The sequence below is a fragment of the Rhipicephalus microplus genome, chromosome X, assembly GCF_043290135.1.
Source record: "Rhipicephalus microplus isolate Deutch F79 chromosome X, USDA_Rmic, whole genome shotgun sequence".
Lineage (NCBI taxonomy): Eukaryota > Metazoa > Arthropoda > Arachnida > Ixodida > Ixodidae > Rhipicephalus > Rhipicephalus microplus.
Window position 1 is genome coordinate 393,094,025 of NC_134710.1, and position 21,328 is coordinate 393,115,352.

The 21,328-nt window shown below is 47.3% G+C and overlaps 1 protein-coding gene across 2 annotated transcripts in view; it reads right to left on the minus strand.

The window, feature by feature from the left end:
• Positions 1–21,328, minus strand: part of LOC119161005 (Poly(ADP-ribose) glycohydrolase) — a 122,011-nt gene that overhangs the window by 4,687 nt on the left and 95,996 nt on the right. The window contains exon 17 of one of the 2 annotated variants that reach the window (XM_037413307.2): positions 13,622–13,859. The exons of the other annotated variant lie outside the window; for it this stretch is intronic. Coding sequence (XP_037269204.1) covers positions 13,622–13,859 — 238 coding nt within the window. The remainder of the gene's footprint in view (positions 1–13,621; positions 13,860–21,328) is intronic. 2 annotated transcript variants of the gene reach the window in all.

The following is a 21,328-nucleotide window of genomic DNA, read 5'->3' on the forward strand; positions in this document are numbered from 1 at the left end:
GAGCAACCGTGCGTGCAGCCCACGCTCATCACTTCGTCGTCCCACGCTCATCACTTCGTCGTCCTCTTTCCCGACCTTTAGCCATGACATTAGCCTCCCTTTCAAGTAAGCATCATCCCGATGCTTTATAGTCACAGTGGTTCGTATCCGCTGGAAACACACGAGTTCATTCGGAGAAATAAGGTTTCATACGAACAACGTGCACAACTTCTGGAGCACACCTTCGACACCTTAATGAGTGTGCAGTATCAGGAACAACCTCATAATTAATGTCACTGAGACGTCGCAGAACTTTATATGGCCTGAAGTACCGTCTTAGGAATTTTTCCGAGAGGCCACGGTGCCGAATAGGAGTCCATATCCAAACTTTCTCTCCTGGCTGATATGAGACTAGTCGGTGACGAAGGTTGTACCGTCTTGAATCGTAGTCCTGCTGGCGACCAATACGTAGGCGTGCAAGTTGTCGGGCTTCTTCGGCAAGCTGGGTGATATAATCAGCATCCGTCTCGACGTTTTCGTACTCAGGTGGCAGCATGGCATAGTGGTGACTTCTCGACCATGAAGAAGGCAGAATGGCGTTGTTCTTGTTGTTTCTTTATGAGCCGAGTTATAGGCGAACGTGACATACGGCAAGATCTCGTCCCATTTTTTGTGCTCCACATCGACGTACATGCAGAGCATATCCGCAAGTGTATTGTTGAGACGCTCCGTAAGACCATTCGCTTGAGGATGATACGCTATTGTTCGCCGGTGGGATGTGCTACTAAGTCTTAAAACCGTCTGTAATAGCTCGGCTGCGAATGCAGTTCCCCTGTCAGTTATTACCACTGACGGAGCGCCATGCCTCAGCACCACATTTTCCACGAAAAATCGGGCTGCTTCACTTGCCGTGCCCCTCTCCAGAGCCTTGGTTTCGGCGTAACGAGTGAGGTAGTCGGTGGCTACTATAATCCATCTGTGACCTGCCGATGGGGTGGGAAATGGGCCCAAAAGATCCATTCCGACTTGAGCGAATGGAGTAACAGGCAGATCAATAGGATGGAGGCGGCCTGCTGGTTTGACGGGTGGGACTTTTCTGCGCTGGCATTCAAGGCACGTCCGAACATAGTGTTGAACGGTCGCCGCAAGTCTTGGCCAGTAGTATTTCTGCCTCACTCTGCACAGCGTGCGCGTGTTACCCAAGTGGCCGGATGTTGGTTCATCGTGGCATGCCTGTAGTACTTTACTCCATAGAGATGTTGGCACGACAAGCAAGTAGTCGTTTCCGTGTGACGTGAAGTTCATCTTGTACAAGACGTCGTTGCGCAAGCAAAATGACGAAAGCCCTCTCGCAGACAGTCTAGATACAGCTGAAGTGTGACCCTCCAAAAAATGAAATATGGGTTCTAGTTCCAGGTCGTCTCGTTGCAGCAGTGCGACAGTAGCCGTGTTTACAACTCCGACAAATGCTGTATCATCATCTTCTGCCGTTGCACGTTCGTATGGCGCACGAGAAAGGCAATCGGCGTCTGAATGTCGCTTCCCCTATCTGTAGACCACCGTCATGTCAAATTCTTGAAGCTTCAGGCTCCAGCGCGCCAACCGTCCTAAAGGGTTTTTTAAAGTTGTCAGCCAGCAGAGGGAGTGATGGTCGCTGACAACATTAAAAGGACGACCATACAGATATGGGCGGAATTTCATAACGGCCTACACTACGGCAAGGCACTGTTTTTCTGTGGTGGAATAATTTTCTTCCGCACGTGAAAGAGTTCTGCTCGCGTAAGCTATTACTCATTCGGCGCCATCCTGACACTTCACGAGTACAGCTCCTAAGCCGACATTGCTAGCGTCGGTGTGCACTGTTGTCAGGGCGTCATCATAAAAGTGCGCGAGGAAAGGTGGCTTCTGAAGGTGTTGCCGCAGCTCGTCGAATGATTTTTGCTGCTCTTCATTCCATACGAATGCCACGTCTTCTCTGGTAAGGCGGGTCAACAATGAGGCAATGCGCGAGAAGTTTTCAATGAAGCGTCGGTAGTACGCACACAGTCCTAAAAATCGTCTGACCGCCTTTTTGTCAGTTGGCGCATGAAAATTCGTAACGGCAGCTATTTTTTCAGGGTCAGACCGTACACCTTCACTGCTGACAAGATGCCCCAGGAACAAAACAGAAGCTCGGCGAAGCCGAAGTGGCATTTTTCTGGCTTAAGTGTTAGTCTGGCGGAACGAATAGCTTGAAATACTGAGTGCAGTCGCCTGACGTGTTCGTCGAATGTGGCAGAAAATACGATGACGTCATCTAAATACACTAAGCACGTCTGCCACTTGAGGCCCGATAGTACGGTATCCATTAACCGCCGAAACGTTGCCGGTGCTGAGCACAAGCCAAATAAAAGTACCTTAAGTTCAAAAAGGCCATCAGGTGTCACCAAAGCTGTTACCTCCCGGTCTCTTTCATCGACTTCTATCTGCCAATACCCACCCCTTAGATCCATCGACGAGAAATAACGTGCATGCCGTAGTCGATCGAGTGAATCGTCGATACGCGGAAGTGGGTCGACGTCTTTTTTTGTCACCTGATTCAGCTTGCCGTAATCCACGCAGAAACGTGAGGTGCCGTTTTTTTTCTTCACTAATACAACCGGCGAAGCCCAAGGGCTTTTCGACGGCTGAATAACATCATCTTCAAGCATCTGTCGCACCTGGTTTTCGATGGCTTCACGTTCCCGCGGAGCTACCCGGTACGAGTTTTGCCTGATGGGTCTGGTCATGTCGTCCGTTAGAATTCGATGTTTCGTCAGTGGCGTTTGACGGACCCTGGACGTCGAAGAGAAACAATCTTCAAACTGTTTAATAAGCTGCAGGATACTTTGCTTCTGCGCCAGCAGCAAACTTGGGCCAATATCAACAGATAGAGGTACGGGGTGCAGATCAGTTGAATTATCTTTCTCGAGAGTTAGGCAGTCCGTCATCTCGGCGAGCTCTTCCATGTACGCGACTGCCATGCCCCTCGTCAGATGTCGGCGTTCAGAGCTAAAGTTCGTAACAAGGACGTGCGTGTGTCCGCATTTTATGCTCAAGACGCCTCTTGCGATAGATAAACCATGACTGAATAGCAGTGTTGGAATTTGCTCGGCGATATTCTCAGAATTGTTCGACGTGTCACATGTCACAGCCACGAATGCTCTCGACCGCGGCGGGATGGTCACATCGTCGTCGAACGTCACTGGTCTGTACAGGGCTCATCCGAAACTTGACCTGGGGCCATCCAGAACGTAACCGATCTCTCAGGAATGTTGATAATGGCGCCGTATTCACGCAGGAAGTCCATGCCCAAAATCAGGTCTTTGCAGCACTCCGATAAAATTATGGAAGTAGCGACGAAATCTGAACTGCCGATATTAATTTGAGCAATACATTAATCCGTCGGCGCTACTAATTGACCCCCTGCGGTTCTTATGTTCGGGCCCATCCATATTGTTTTGACTTTTTTTAGGCAGTCGGCGAGTTTACGGCTGATAATAGAGAAGTCCGCGCCAGTATCTATCAGCGCTGTTACTGGGCGTCCGTCTATACAAATGTCTAGATGGGCGCTTACGATTTCCGTTGATGTCGGTGGCGTCGTATTGTCCTTGGTATCATCCGTCGTTCGATCCGTGGTATCATCCGTCGTATCGCATCGTAGTGAAGATGTTGGGGGTGTGATAGCATCTCGACGGGCGGCAACCTTCCCCCCAAAGGTCGCTGCTGTTAGTTTCCCCGACAAGGGCTAGGGGATCTGCCCCGGGTCACCTCAGCGTAACTGCGCTGCTGCGGCGAGTTAGGTGCAGGAGAAGGAGAGCGGGGTCGGCGATACGGCACATCAGGTTGCTGGGCTAGCGGGCCTGCACTGCTGTCACGGCGGTTGTCGAAATAAGCACAAGGGGAGGTTTGTAGAAAGTTTTGATGTCTATGGTCGTGGTATGAGCAAATGTGGAAAACGTGGCCGGCTTCTCCGCAGTGGAAGCAAAGTGGTCGACGGTCGACGGTGCGCCACAAGTCCGTCTTACAAATGAGTGGTCGACTAGTGGGCATTCTTTGCGACCAAAATGCAGATGCCGGCAGAGTGTATGTCGGCGAAGTTTGCATAGGTATGTTAGGCTGTGAATATGGCAGCGGCGAATTAGAAGCTGGGGCCCACGGCTCGTTGTAAGGCCCTTGGCTGACGTCGCAATAAGCCAGTGGTGTCGAGTTGTACGTCACTGGAGGGGGTCGACGGACAGCCGGTGCATGGCTCACAGACCGCTGGTCTGAAAGCGATTCGGGCAGCGAAAATGCCTGGCGGAGTTCTTGCCGCACAACTTCTGCAACGCAAGCAACGGTATTTTCTTGCGGAGTCACCAGGAGGTTTCAGACCTCCTCACGAACGACCTCACGAATGAGCTTCCGCAGAGAACACTCACTGCTCGCAGTCAAAGCGGAGAGGCTGGAAGATGTGTTGTTTGGTTGTGGTATCGGCACCATTGCTTATACCACAATATCTTGCCCCTTTGAGTATAAATACGCACATTCAAGACATTTTAAACAAAGGGTGTAACATAAAAATGTCCGTCCAAAACTGCCGCTCAGGCGTCCAGGCGTGGGAAACAAGCGTACATCTGCTCTGCCGTTCTTTTTCACTAGAATTTTTCGTGTTTTGAATAAATATCTGTAACAGTGTTTTGCATATGTGTAAAAAAAGTAATACAATATTTTTATGTCATATTTTATTATGAGTATACATATATACCTTTCGTTGTTGTCATACTGAGACAGCCGAGCAAACGGTTTTCTAGCAGACTACACACTCCACTCTCGCCACTTCCTGCTGCCGCTGATTTTTGCCAGTTCCGGCATGCGCTAATTCACACAGCTGCACAGGTGGCATTACGCGTTGCGATACGTGCCAAGAGAGGTGAAAACATGTGCGAAAGCAGGAAGAGAAGCGGAGGACGAAAGTAAAGGAATGAGTTAGACCACCGCGTGCGCATTGCACGATGTGTCCCACATGTGAAAGTGTGGGGAGGCAGCGGAGTCAGCACTCCTCTCATATCTTACTCCATGGTCAAGACCTCAAGCAAAAGGATGAGTAGACAAACTTATTCATTGGCGAAGAAGTGCTGCCATCTGATGGCAAAGAACAATATCCCTGTTACAATACTGCAGTCCCCAAGAATGAGCTATTCCGGTATAATTGTGGGAATAAAGCTCTGCTGATGGTGGCAAGAGTACGAAGAATACAGGGTGCGGCAGCGCTTCATTCAGTTTAGTAAAAATGACAGAAAAAAAAGCAAAGGCTTCCAGGTCGTGGCAGTGGCCCTATCCGGCTGCAAATTAGCATTCTGTTTGTACAAGGTGAACTAAGGAACTTGTGCAATGAAGCTGTCACAGGTATTGTTGTAGCAATTTTCAGTTACATTGTGGTCAATATAACTCAGCACTACCACCCACATCAAAGTCCTCAAGTTTAAATTTTTCTTGCTTTCAATCAATAGTTAGCGAACAAAGGCCAAACACCTCGCATGAACAACAGCTCCATTACATATTTTTCTTATTTAGCCAGTAATCAGCGATTTTATTTTCCTCATGGCATGTTCTACTACATAACCATTGGCGCTTCATTAGGAGCAGATATAGCTGTTCCAGCAAATAGCAGGCAGCAGTATAGCCTACATGACAGCTCTGGAGTGGCTGTATGACCAGAAAGTCAGTGAGCATATGCAAAGAGTGAGCTGATGAATGATCGCTAGGCATACCAAATAAACATATGAATGGTGTGAGAACTCTGTTATACAGCTTCATCGTATTTACATACACTTATGAAGAATATTCTTTAATGAAAAATATTCACGAGGACAATAAATACTAGCGAGCCCTTAGTACGAAATGCACTCCACAAATTATTAAAATGTCACAGCGCCCCACTAAAACCTGGATGGCATTTCAAGCCACCTGTACACGTGGCTTGGGGTCACATTTTTCTCAGATCTAGACGCTGCATTTTTGCTGCAAGTTGCACTTGCTGAAGAAAAACAGCGGTTGTAGAGCTCTTAGAATGATTTAAAGCCGAGGGTTTTATCGGGACTGATGTCCCCCACCCTCCTTCCAAGTCAATAGAGATAATTGATGAAGCAGCCCACAAAAGGACCCAATCATGCACACATAAAATGATGCAAATACAGGTGCTGTACAGCACCGCAGCCTCATGTCACTGCAAGCACCACAGCCCCAAAATGGTCTGTTTCAGCACTGTTACAGGTGTTGGCACCAGAGAAAGAAAAATAATTTTGGTGCAATGTTTGCAAAATGAATATGCATACCTAAAGAGGAAACTATCAACTTTATTACGTTTACTGCCATTCTTCAAAAACAAAAGCACAACACACTGTCTGCTCTAAGAGGCAATCTGCATATTGCATTGACTAAACAACTCACACAATGTAAGCATGTCATAAGCCTGGAATGCCATGCAAAAACATGCAATGCTGTTTACTTACAAAAGCTTTGCAGCCTGATTGGGTTGGTGCAGCAGGTCCCATGTTTAATTTTATATATGAACACATCAGGCTGGAAATCTCTTGACTCTTTTGTTACCACGCAAAAGTGGTTATTTTTCATGTCTTGGGAAGGTCATTTTTCGAAGTTTGAAAAGTACTCCAGCACGCATTGCAGAATACCCAATTTTGCGCAATGAAATGCTCTTTCCAAAAAATACATGTTGTAGAGCAACAAAAATATTTTGGAATGATAAAAATGTGAAAAGTGTGTAATTTCCAGTTGCCAGCTGCTAAGAAGTGCAATAAAAAACCCCATATATGCAAAAATATTCAAAACAAAGAAAATTCTGAATATACACTTTGAAGATAAATGACCAGGAACCAGTATGTAACGTTCAACTCTGAGACAAGACGACGATGAACACTTGGCTGGGCCTCGCCATGACGAATGACCCCTGGCCGTTTATTTGCTGGGCTTAAGTAGCCGCCCTCACAGCGGGAAAGGGGAAAGAAAGCAAAGGAAGGAAAGTAAAGCGCACGAAACGGTGGAGAGGAGGAGGAGACAATATCGCCTAGGGCGAATGCTGATAGCAGATAGTCCAGTCTGTTACATCTTCTCTTCACACATTTTCAAAACACTGATTTCTTTTGCACTCATTTACTTGATGGAAGGATGGCCCGTAGTGAAGGCGCTTGGAAAGGGGAAAGAAAGCAAAGGAAGGAAAGTAAAGCGCACGAAACGGTGGAGAGGAGGAGGAGACAATATCGCCTAGGGCGAATGCTGATAGCAGATAGTCCAGTCTGTTACATCTTCTCTTCACACATTTTCAAAACACTGATTTCTTTTGCACTCATTTACTTGATGGAAGGATGGCCCGTAGTGAAGGCGCTTCGGTTTGCTGCGCTGGCGTCCTGACCTGCGCAGGCCAGCCAGTGGGCTTCCTGGAGTGTCTGGAGAAATGGTGGCGTTATAATCTTCCTCTGGCTGAGCTGGTTGCGCCTGGCGACTTCCCAGTGGGTCGTCCGGCGCGGTGTTGCCTCGGTGTCCATCACTGAACTTCATCGGGGGCCTCGCGTCGGGGTTCGGATTACCCTCGGGGCTGACCTCGTCGTTGAAGTTTTCGTCCGTTCGCAGCAAGTGTTGTGGGTTCCGTCTCAGGAGCCCATGGTCTTCCGTTCTTACCACGTATGATCGTGGTGCAGTCTCTTGTACCACTTTCGCTCGGCGTAACCAGCTTCCATGTTTGATCCGGACCACGTTTCCGGCTTCCAAGGGTGGTAGTGGCCTGCCTCGGGAAGACTGTCGCTGTTTCCATACGGGTATGCCTCCGTGGACGTTGTATTCTGGAAGAGTGGCGTGCAGGCGACGACCTTGCAGTAGTTCTCCGGGTGAGTGACCGCTGTCAAGGGGAGAAGATCGATAAGCCAACAGACCAAGCCATACATCACCCCGGGACTCGTGGGTTTTCTTTAAAATACGCTTCACGATCTGTACCCCCTTTTCAGCTAAGCCATTTGACCGTGGGAACTCTGTACTTGAGGCGATATGCTCGAAGTCATATTGACGCACGAAGGACGCGAACTCTCGCGATGCAAATTCAGGCCCGTTGTCGGCGCAAACTTGGTTGGGAATGCCGTATCGCGAGAAGATAGCAGATATCTTGTCGATTACTTCCGCCGCCGTGGTACCTCTGAGTTTCTCGACGTCAGGAAAGTTAGAATGGGCATCAAACACAACTACGTAGTGTTCTCCAGCGAATGTAAATAGGTCTATGCCTACGCGATGCCACGGTCGGTCAGGCGTTGGCTGTAGCAGGAGGGGTTCACACGGTTGACTGTATGCGTACTTTCGACATACGCTGCACGTTCGCGCTCGTTGCTCAATGTCACTGCTCAATTCCGGACAGAAAACCAGTCTACGGGCTCTAGCTTTGCACTTGTTCATACCCAAGTGGCCTTCGTGAATTCGATCAAGAATTTCCGCACGCATTGATTTAGGCACCACAACTTTGCAACCCTTTAGCACCACTCCATTGACCACGGATAGCTCTTCCGCATACGGTTTCAGTACACCGTCTATTGCCATGCCATCTTCCATTTGTTTCATGGTGCGGCTGAGAAGCGGATCTTCGAGGGTTTCGTTCTGCAGCCGCAACATAGTCACTTTGCTTATGATGCTGGTGACTACTTGCGTTGTGTGGACGTTCACGTCCTCAACTTGGTCACCTCCGCCAGTTGGTAGTGCGGTACGAGACAGCAGGTCTGCGAGTAACAAGTCCCTACCAGGTACAAACTGCAACAAAAAATCATATTTCATAAGACGGATGAAAAACCGCTGTAGCCTGGGTGGCATATCTGCAATGTTCTTTTCGGCAATCGGAAGTAATGGCCTGTGATCAGTTTCTATCGTAATGCTTCGTCCATACACGAACTGATAAAATTTTTCACAAGCGAAAACAATTGCCAGTGTTTCCTTTTCTATCTGGACGTATCGCTCTTCACTCGGCGTCAGCGCTCTTGAGGCGTAGGTCACTGGGCGCCAGTCATTCCCGTGTCTTTGCAATAAGGCAGCGCCAATACCTGTTCCTGAGGCTTCCGCAGTTATCTTAGTGTTTCTTTTTTCATCAAAAAGAGCCAGCAATGGAGGATTAGCGAGCGCTGCGCAGATCTGGTCCCATTCGCGCTCATGGGCTGTTGTCCACTCAAACACCGATGCTTCTTTCACCAGGCTACGTAGCAACGCCGTTTTGTCGCTCAAAGCTGGCAGGTATTTCCGAAAGTAGTTCACAACCCCGAGTAATCTGCGCACACCCTGTTTATATTTTGGGGCTGGCATGGCACGGACGCTTTTGATTAAGTCGGGGTCAGGACGAATTCCGTCTCTTCCGATAACGTCGCCAAGGAATGCAACCTGCGTGGTGCAGAACACGCATTTAGCTGGATTAAATGCCAGCCTTTCCTCTTGCGCCCGCCTTAGTACTGCGATGACGCGTTCGTCGTGTTCTTCCTTTGAGTCGCCCCACATTAAAACGTCGTCTACGTAGACACGCACTCCCGGCAGCCCTTCGAACATCTCTGTTAGAGTCTTCTGGAACACCTTGCTGGCTGAGGAAATTCCGAAAGGCAGACGCAAAAAACGGTACCGCCCAAATGGTGTCGCAAAAGTGCATATTCGTGAAGTGGCCTCATCTAAAGGTATCTGATGAAAGCCAACATTAGCGTCAAGCCGGGAGAAGTATTGTGCTCCTGCCAGCTCGCTCTCTATGTCCTCTCGTGAAGGCATAGGATAGTGCTCCCGCTTAATGCTCCTGTTCCCTGCTCTAGGGTCCATGCAAATGCGAAGGGTACCATCCTTCTTGTGCACAACTACCAGGGGGCTCACGCAGTCAGTTCGTTCATCCACCTTGACGATGATTGAGGTCTTTTCCATTCGTTGCAGTTCTTGTCGCAGGCGTCCTTTCAACGCTATGGGTACTCTGCGGGCAGGCTGCACGACTGGAACAGCATCCTCTCGTAGCACCATTTTGTAGGGTCGCCTGATGCAGCCGGTGCCGCTGAAAAGGTCAGGAAATGCAAGCTGGAATTTCGTTTGCTCATCGCCTACCTTCACGGCGTCCGGTGTCACCGGTACCAGACCAAACTGCTGGCATGTCTTTGGGCCAAGGATGGCTTGGCGCCCCTTTTCCACGATAAAGAACGAGATTGAATGCTGTGCTTCGTTTATCTCGAGATCTTCGGTCGCCACGCCAACGTGTTTGATTGTACTGCCGTTGTAGGCGGTGAGGACAGCGGCGCTCTTTCGCGGAGTGCTTGCGTGGGCGATTCGGTTGAACAGGGTTAGGGGCAGCAAATTTGCCTGAGACCCGGTATCTACCTTGAATTGTATCTCCTGACCAGCTATTTTTCCGTGAACCATCCAATCCGCTCCTATATCTCCGGTTCCGTAGTGGTGATGAACAGCTGCAGCTTCTGCTTGAATACCAGCCAGTTTTTCCTGATGTTGTCGGACAGTTGCAGCGGTTCCGGGGGCTTGACGAAGTTCATTTCGAACGTCAGAATCCTACTTCTGACACCATGTAACGTGTTTAACTCTGAGACAAGACGACGATGAACACTTGGCTGGGCCTCGCCATGACGAATGACCCCTGGCCGTTTATTTGCTGGGCTTAAGTAGCCGCGATCACAGCGGGAAGGGGGGAAAGAAAGCAAAGGAAGGAAAGTAAAGCACACGAAATGGTGGAGAGGAGGAGGAGACAATATCGCCTAGGGCGAATGCTGATAGCAGATAGTCCGGTCTGTTACACAGTATAAAAATAATAAACTTTGTACAAGAACGTTTATATTCACATAGACAAAACAAATCAGAACCGAGGTGCTGCCTTATTACTTATGTCATGCAGTGAAGACTTACTTGGTTTCTCATGAGACACAAGTAAAGTCATTCACTTTTCTCAGTAATTTTTTTTTTATAAGAGCCTGAAGGTGTTCTAATATGATTGATGCCTGTGATGTGAATAATTCCTTTATAAATCAGATGTCTGGTGAACTTCGCTATTTCGTCCAGCGGCACCTCTTCTCTTTTATTGAGCAACCTCACTCCTCTGAGGTAGGCATTCCTATATACATGTATGCATCACGGTGCAAATATACTTTAGGTGAGTGAATGCCAGGACTACCCGCTGCCCAACAATATTCTGCTTCGCTAGGAGTCTGGGAGATGCCGCTACAAACTTTGCCCCAACTTCCCCTCGTCCCTTGTCGGTGTAGGAAAACCCCATGATGTAGGAAAGTAGCAATGCTCATTTATCGTCACCACAACACCCTCGCCACACCGTCAACCTCCTCCCTTATCACCCCCTCTTTCGCGACACCGCTCTATGCGTGTCGCGTGGTTGATATCACGCGATTACCCGGTTTTCTCAGATTTGGAAACTGTCGCCCACGTGCCGGATGTGCTTTGCGGAATTCGCCAGCAACCCACAATGGTCCTCAGTCCGGCAAGCCATCTATCGACACGCCGCAATCGAGAACATAATCGGTACCTCCCCGCCAAGCGCTCGCTTTGCAGCGTTCGCTCACCTAAAGTATTCTTGAACCATGATATGCAACCAAATATATTTCTTAGCCTTTTCACATCATATTACAAAAAGAACAATATCGCATGTAGTTCTAAAATGTTTCATGTTGCTCCATAGTCAGGGCCAAGATGTGCTTTGGGAACCTTCTTGTCGTTAGGGAGAAGCCCTGCAGTCTGCGCCAGCACAACCTGCTCCAGCGAAGTGTGGACCTCGCACATTACCAGAGTAGATACAAGATTGTGCACAAAGGTGAGCAGCTCGCACTTACGGCAGAGGAGACAACTTGAAACCGTAATTGAAACAAATACATGAATGGCTGCAGATATATCAGGCTGAAACAAAACATCGTCGCCATAAAATTTAAAGCTGAGGTGCTGTCATGCTCGAACTCTAAGCTCACCCTCACTCAATTCATGTGGGACTGCAAGACAGTTTTGAGCGGTGCGTTTGTTTTGCAGCGCTGGCGCGCCCCCATGCGCGCGTGGAAACGATGCCACAGAAGTGGCTAGTGACACTAGATGTGGCCCTGTGTCTTATATGACGACACAAGAAAAACTTAAGCTGCTGGAAGCTCGCTGAGAAGGCCACCTCGAAACTTCAAGTATGCGGCAGACCTTCAGAAATAATTTTTGTTGAACAAATTTTCCCTAACTCCCTGCAACAGTTGAATAGCTGGCCTAAATTTCTGGCAATTTTTACTTCTGAACAATGTCAAGTTGCGAAGCTCACACTTTATTTCAACATTTGACTTTCAAAAGTTGTTGTGACTACAGAACTTTGGTGTTATTATAGCATAATCATCAGAGGCGCGCACTTTTGTCAAGTTTACCAGCCTAGTGCATTTTTTCCACAACACACGCACATTGGTTCATGCAAAGGTCTGTCAAAAATCACTATGTTGACAAAACGGGTAAATTCAAACTGATTATGAAATTTGAGTGGAAGTTGAGTCGCAGGACTAGCTACTAGAAGGTGCAGAGTGCACGAGAAACAAATTTAACATGCCAGAATCGACGAACCAAAGCATCGATCACTGGTGATCGATTTGAATAGGCATGATAACAAAAGAGTTAAATGGAAACCTCTTGATAAGATTTTCTGCTTACATGGAACTGCCTCTAATATGGTTGGTCTCTTAACTATATTTTTCACCCCTGTTTATCTTTCAATAAAGAAACTCTTGTTAAAGGGACACTAGAGAGAAACAATGACTTGGTGTAGATTGATAAATTGCACTCCGAGAAATCTAATGCCATAAGTTTGACTGTCATAAGTTCATTAGAATAAGCGAAGAAAATCAAGGTTGAAGCTTCATTCTTAAATTTCGCATCGAGATCTCCATGTGAATAAATAACAAAATGTATTTTTCGTATTTTTGTGACATTGAATAGATGATATTTTCTAAAGCTTCGTATTCTAGGCCTATGGCACTCACACATGAAAATGTACTTCCTTTTTATCAAGTAGAAGCTATGCAGTACCCAGTTGACGCCTTCAAAACTTACTACATCCCGGAGTTTGGTACGAAAATTTCAGGATGGCATTTCCACCCGCATTTTCTTTTTGCATTTTCTCGCTTACCAAGTATCATGTCGTGGTAGAGTGGTGTTTTCGAGATTATGAAATTGCACTTTACTTGTACGCGAAAAATCATTTTGCTCTTTAGTGTACATCTAAACATAGTTTTATGGTCCCTTCAGGCTACTTTTAGGGGGAGTATACTGCACAGGATGCTTCGAGAACTGAGTCAGAAAAATTTATAAATTTAAGCAAATGCTATATTCGTTTGCTGGCTTCATAGTTACTATTCCAGTAATGGCAGACATCTTGACATCACTCGAGACATCAATTATACCACTAATTAAAAAATCAAGTTATTTAGCTTCTTGGTTACATTAATGTTTGTATTTAATGATGTACGCATATGAACCAAGAGTCATTCAAAATGTGCAAGTACTTGAAAGGCCAATTTTCTTGCGCTGTGTTTGTTCCTCAAAAAAAAAGACAACGCTGGCTATATGCACGACATATCATTAAACGTAATGTCCTTACCCACAGTCATCTGACAGTTGGTGAGTAAATGATACGCTGCCCGCAGTCTTAGACACAGCTGCTTATCACCAAAGGTAAAGTACACGAGGTCCCGGCCTGCAACGGATGCTGCCATAAGCTGAATAAGTGCCTTCAACTGTGGGTCACCACCAAAGGCACCACAGCCCCAGTTTCCCGTGGCAATGGCTGCACGCTGTGTGCGAGGTATCTTCGGTGGACTGAAGAAACCGCAATATGCCTGTAAAGAGAGAACTACTTACTGAAGAGGACTTTCACGGAGTCAAATTATTTTTAAAAATTAACCAGAGTCAAATTAAGGGAAGTTTACAGCAACACTTGCAAATATAAGCTTTGCTGTGAACGCGTCTTTGGTTTTCTCTACAGCTGCAGAATATTAAATGAAACGAGGCATATGCAAAATAATTTTCTAGTTGCTTAGTTACATCTGATAATCTATATCGCATAGAGATAATATCCATGCTTGCATAGCAGTATATATGGAGCGTGAAACTGCACACAACCCATTGTGAGTTATTTAATTGACTACAGGACCACAGTGGTCTCACACTGTGAAATATCTTCAATGAAGCAGAAATTTTCAATTTACTTTCTTACATCTGATTATCCATTCAGCACACACTCTTATATACAGATCACATTCACACTGACATGGCAAGTATATATATATTGCCGCGACAGGTTGGCGACGTTCAAGTAGCTCGCCGCAATCATCGTGGCAAGAGCACAAGCAAGACCCGGCTGGCATGTGCCACGCGTTCATGCGCTCCGGCAACGAGGAAGAGGAAGATAGTTGGATCTGTGCGACTCGACTACTCAGGCTGGACGACCATAGTCTTTAGAATCGTGGGCACAAGTTCGCCCTAATAAATAGGCTTGTTTTTTTAACCTGTCTGCCTCAGCATCGCTACATTTTTGGTGGAGGTGCTGGGTTATGAATCGAAGCCCCGTGAGCTCAAGACAGCGTAGCCCTGACAACCAGCGTATCAACCTCGTGGAAGTGACTCCTGTACACCAGAGGGCAAGTCGCCGTCTTTGAGGTGACTCACCTGAGTTCGGTCCTCTTCACTTCACACCAAGGGGAATTCAAACGATGGATGCCACCACTATGACTAGCCAGGTAACACCGGCACAAGTGTTCATTAGCAAACCGCACCAGCCGCCAGTATTCCACGGCGACTCGTACGAGGATGTTGAAGATTGGTTGGACCTGTTCGAGAGAGTGGCGAGCTTGAATGGATGGGACGAAAGAGAGAAGCTCCGTCGCGTATACTTCGCCCTAGAAGACTTCGCAAAGACATGGTTTGAGAATTATGAAACCTCGTTGTCTACCTGGGAAGTATTTCGACGACAAGCGGTGGCTACGTTCACGAACATAGACCGGAAAGAAAAGGCGGAGGCTGCTCTTCAATCGAGGAACCAGCTCACGAACGAGAGTGCTGCTATGTACAATGAGGACATGGTCCGTCTGTTCAAGCGTGCGGATTACAACATGGCTGAGGATAAGAAGGTGCGCCATTTAATGCGTGGAGTGAAGCAAGAGCTGTTCGCCGTTCTCGTCCGCAACCCTCCAAGCACAGTTGCTGAGTTTTACTCGGAAGCGACAGCCATCGAAAAAACACTGGAACAGCGGGCTCGGCAGTACAACCGGAATCTTAACTGCGCATCTGCACAGGTATTCTCCGGAGGCGTGCGAAATGACGTTGAAGCACTACGAGACCTCATTAGATCAGTTGTTAGAGAAGAACTGAGCAGACTGCAAATGCCCCAGACTCCAACTGCACTATCCGTTACGGACGTTGTTCGTGACGAACTGAGGCAGGTGATACGAGAGCCGGAGCGTGAGCTGCAGCCGGTTCGACCTATCCGAACACACTCTGAGGTTGTCAGACAACCCACCGTACACAGCAATGCAGCAGTTGCGATAGCGACGACTCCTCTCCCACCTGCGGCACGCAGCGCACCTCATCCACGGGAACCAACAGCTACCTATCTGCCCCCAGGAGCACGTAGCACACATCACTATGTGGAGTGTAGGCCCAGGAAAAGTGACGTCTGGCGTGATCACGAGCGCAGGCCTCTGTGTTTTCATTGTGGGGAAGCGGGTCATCTGTACAGATTCTGTCCTTACCGACAGACTGGATTAAGAGGCTTCCAGTCATATGCACCGTGCCCCCGAAACGGCGAACGACCAGTGGAGATTGAGGAGTACTTGTCCACGCGCCAGAACTCGCCAACTCTATGCCAACACCGGTCACGGTCACCATCGCCTACGCGCTACCGGTCCTCCAGCCCACGTAGACCTTCAAGGCAGCCTGGTCACCGCTCTCCAAGTCCACTCCCGGAAAACTGAAGCAAGCGACCTGTGGAGGTGAGGTCGCTGATAACGTCAGTTACGAAGATCCTCCAATATGGTTTGAGGGTGATGACAATGTATTTCCGGTAGATGGGTGCAGCAACGAAAACGTTACTTCAGATTTGCGGTTGAGAATGGAAGGATGGGAGTTGAATGCCTTAATCGACACCGATGCTGATTATTCAGTGATAAGTCACAAGATGGTGAAAAAGCTAAACAAAGTTGTGACACAGTGGAGTGGATCGCAGATACGCACGGCAGGCGGTCACATTATTACGCCCCTTGGCAAATGCACTGCAAGACTTGAAATACGGGGCTTTATTTACGTGGCCGATTTCATTGTGCTGCCAGAATGTTCAAGGGAACTCATTATAGGAATGGATTTTTTGCGAGCTAATGGCGCCGTAATTAACCTGCGTAGATCCAGCGTGTCATTTTCGACTGCACGAGCTATACCTGTGGAGGAATCTGAGGAACGACGCCTAACTGCTCTACGCGTTGTTCATGATGACGTAACTGTGCCGCCACGCTGCAGTATAATGGTGCTTGTAGGAAATGACGCATTGTACAACCGCGAAGGCATAGCGGATACAAATGTAGGGCTGTTTTTGAACAAAGGTGTCTGCGTAGCTAGGGGTCTTGTTCACTTGACGAAAGGCCGTGCAGATGTCCTACTCACAAATTTCTCCAATGAACTTCAACACATTGCTCAAGGCACGGCTATTGCCTATTTACACGACTTCTCTATGGCGACTGAACTATGCAGCTTAACGACATCAAGCACTCAACCAGTGGCCCGCAGCATCGACACATCCGTGACCGTCAATCAGAGCCTTCCGGACAGTCAAAAGAAACAGATTTACGCCTTGGTAAAAGAATTCTCTGATTGCTTTTCAAGTGCCTCGAAGGTCCAGCGCACGTCAATCACAAAACACAGAATTATAACGCAAGACGACACGAGGCCTATATGCCAGCATCCATATCGGGTGTCACAGAAAGAATGGGAAATTATCAAGAAGCAAGTGGAGGAGATGCTTTCGGATGATGTCATCCAGCCTTCGAATAGTCCATAAGTGTCTCCCGTAGTGCTCGTTAAGAAGAAAGACAACACACTTAGATTCTGTGTCGACTACAGAAAACTGAACAGTGTAACTAAACGAGATGTCTACCCCTTGCCACGTATCGACGATACACTAGATCGGTTGCGATCCGCAAAGTTTTTCTCCTCCTAAGATCTGAAAAGCAGATATTGGCAAATAGAGGTCGACGAGCGGGACCGTGAAAAAACGACATTCGTAACACCAGATGGCCTCTACGAATTTAAAGCGCTTTCGTTCGGCCTCTGTTCCGCACCAGCAACGTTCCAGCGAATGATGGACACTGTCCTTGCCGGATTGAAAAGGCAGTCATGCCTAGTGTATTTGGACGACGTGGTGGTATTCTCTGCAACGTTTGACAAACATCTAGAGCGACTACGCACAGTATTGGAAGCCATCCGGTCAGTAAAATTGACAATCAAACCCGAAAAATGCCACTTCGGCTTCGAAGAGCTGCGATTCCTTGGACATGTCATTAGTTCCGATGGTGTTCGTCCTGATCCCGAAAAGACAGCCGCTGTTCAGAGGTTCCCTACACCCAGAGACAAAAAGTCAGTGCGTCAATTTTTGGGTTTATGTGCCTACTATAGGCGATTTGTTGAAAATTTCTCAATGATTGTGGATCCTCTTACAAAACTGACGAAAGATGACGTGCCTTTCACATGGGAAAGCGAACAACAGAAAGCTTTCGACGAATTAAGAAAACGACTACAGTGTTCACCAATACTTGCCCATTTTGATGAGACAGCCGACACCGAAGTACATACCGATGCCAGCAATGTCGGCCTCGGCGCCATCCTTGTCCAGTGGCAAAATGGTCAAGAGAAAGTGTTAGCCTATGCCAGCCGCAAACTATCAAAAGCTGAGGCTAACTACTCTGCAACTGAAAAAGAGTGCCTCGCAATCATCTGGGCAATAAACAAGTTTCGACCCTACCTTTATGATAGACCATTCAGAGCTGTCAGTGACCACCATGCTCTATGCTGGCTGGCAAATCTCAAGGACCCGTCAGGTCGACTAGCAAGATGGAGCCTCAGGCTGCAGGAGTATGACATTACGGTCGTGTGCAAATCTGGAAGGAAACACAGTGATGCCGATTGCCTGTCACGCTCTCCCGTCGATCCAAGTGTACCTCAAGAGGAAGACTTCCCGTTTCTAGGCGTTGTTGACGCATCCGAAATCGCTCAACTACAACGAGATGACCCGGATTTGCTGGCGCTTATACAAAACCTGCAGGGTCTCGATGTTCAAGTCCCTTGCATATTCTTCAGAGGGCTCTCCGCGTTCTGCCTTCGAGGAAGTGTCCTTTACAGGAGGAACTTCGAACCTAATGGTGAAACGTTTTTACTAGTCGTGCCTACAGCCATGCGAGACGAAATTCTTCACGCATGCCACGACGAGCCAACATCTGGACACATGGGTGTGAGCCAAACATTCGCCAGGATTCGCCTGAAATACTATTGACCTAAGTTGCTCACATCAGTGCAGCGCTACGTGAAAACTTGTCGTCAATGTCAACGGCGCAAAACTCCACCCGTAAAACCAGCCGGCCTTCTCCAGCCAATAGACCCTCCAGATGCCCCATTCCAACAAGTCGGCATGGACTTCCTAGGACCTTTCCCGACATCATGTGCAGGCAAGAAATGGATAGTCGTAGCCACAGACTATCTGACCCGTTATGCTGAGACTGACTCTCTGTACAATGCGACAGCTGCCGAAGTCGCCAAGTTCTTTGTGAACAACATAGTGCTCAGACATGGTGCGCCCATCGTCGTTATTACGGATCGGGGCACCGCATTTACTGCAGACCTAATGCAATGCCTGATGCCCATGACAAATACCGATCACAGAAGAACAACGGCGTATCACCCTCAGTCAAATGGCTTAACCGAAAGCCTCCACCAAACTCTGACCGACATGCTATCAATGTATGTTGATGTTGAACATAAACAGTGGGATGAAATATTACCCTACATAACATTCGCATATAATACAGCCGTTCAAGAAACAACCCACGTTGCTCCTTTCGAACTAGTATTCGGCCGAAGAGTGACCACCCCACTGGATGCCATGTTACCCCTACAGGACTTAAGCAGCTATCCACCTGACTTAGATGACTTTTTGCAAAGAGCCGAAGAAGCATGGCAAATGGCAAGATACCGAATACGCCACCAACAGCACGTCGATTCTAGTCGGTACAACAAGCGACGCAGTGACGCACTTTATCATCCCGGTGACAAAGTGTGGATATGGATACCAGTGCGCCGCCGCAAACTCTCTGAAAAGCTTCTTTGCCGATACTTCGGCCCTTATGAAGTACTCAACCGTATCAGCAACGTCACTTATGAAGTCAGATCCGCGGGACACGTGAGCTCAAGACGCCGCAATACCACGGAAGTGGTACACGTAGTCCGCATGAAGCCCTATCATGACAGATCGTCGAAAAACGAGTGAGAGTACGCATGTATCTTTTCACTGTCTTAAGCATCGGGACGATGCGTCTGAGGAGGGGGATAATGCCGCGACAGGTTGGCGACGTTCAAGTAGCCCGCCGCAATCATCGTGGCAAGAGCACAAGCAAGACCCAGCTGGCATGCGCCACGCGTTCGTGCGCTCCGGCAACGAGGAAGAGGAAGATAGTTGGATCTGTGCCACTCGGCTACTCAGACTGGACGACCATAGTCTTTAGAATCGTGGGCACAAGTTTGCCCTAATAAATACGCTTGTTTTTTTAACCTGTCTGCCTCAGCATCCCTACAATATATATATATATATATAGAGCGTTAATTTGCACACAACACATTGCCATGCCTGAGTATGGGCCGTGCCATAGTATGGACCATAAGTAGGCTTGTGCAAATATTTTAATGCTTCAAATATTTTAACAAACAGTAAAGTATTCAAATTTATTTTGATTCAAATTTAAATTATTGAAAATTTAAAATTAAACAATGAACGAATAGGTGCACAGTAGTCCGCATGTAACTCCCTGTAAAAGGTGGTTTCACAGCAGTGTATGGGTACTAAGCCGTGAAAGCTCGGCTTAGAGAGAAATCCGCTCTACCGTGAAGCCAAACTTTAAATTCAAGCGGGCCCTGCAACACTTTTTGAGCATGGTCAGAAAACGCTGCCGATCGAAAGTTGAGGCTACCAAGAACACATGAGCCAAACATTATAGTGCAGCACGCGGCCTGCAATGCACATAAAATTCTTAATGTCAGTCAAATATTGCTCTCTTTTCTCGACAAATGACGCCACAAGCTCAAAAATCACACATCACAGCCATTGCATCAGACATTGGCTGATTTGAGCATGGCGCGCTCTGTTGTTACAGGGGCTGCCACGGGAGGCTGCAACTTGTCCACGCGTACTTGCGTAATCGCACTGAAAAGCTGTGTACTCGAAAAAAAAAAAAAGAGAAAAAGTGCTCAAGATTACGAGACGCTAGTGACATTTTTTTCCCCATGCCATCCCTCTCTCCTTGACTTCCAGCGCTTTCGTCGGGACGAGAGAAGAGAAAATGCAATCGCAGCGTGTGACAAATCTTTGCAACTCTGCTTGTACTGGACGGATTCTAAAAATTTTTGTGGCAGTGAATTCATGAGGCAATAAGCTTCTTTAGTGAATCCATTCCATGGCTACTTTAAAGGTGTTGCAGGGCCCTTTTGAAAGAACATATTACCCCCAAATCAATCACCAATTTGTTAGGCTTAAAAGCTTGTTACACCGTCTTGTATGCTTCAAGTATAATATATTTTAAAAGTTACGCATTTCGCAGGTTATCACTTGCATCTTACCAAAAGTCAAATCCTTATACTCAAAGTTGTTTCGACTTTCTTTGAACGAAAAATAAAAGACGTTTGTACAAAGGCATTATTTCAATTTTTTGAAATATTGTGCAAGTTAGTTAGATTATGATAAACGTGCCCATTTTTTTATGTTATATATACTAATCAAATTCGATTTGCAATTATTCAACCAAAATCACTATTCACATCAAACCTAAAATGCCCTATTCACACAAGTCTAATCATAACCCCCCTTTTTTTTTTTGGACAAAATTATTGACAAAAAAAATTATTTATGCAATAGTCTCCCTCACCTTTTTAAAACACATGCCAAATTCAGCCACATGGCCATGTTTACTCTGCAACCTACGAACCCCAGTACGAAGCATTTTCTTAGCACTCGAAGTGCAATGACTTGTTAATCTAGTGCTGCTATGAAGGCATTTGT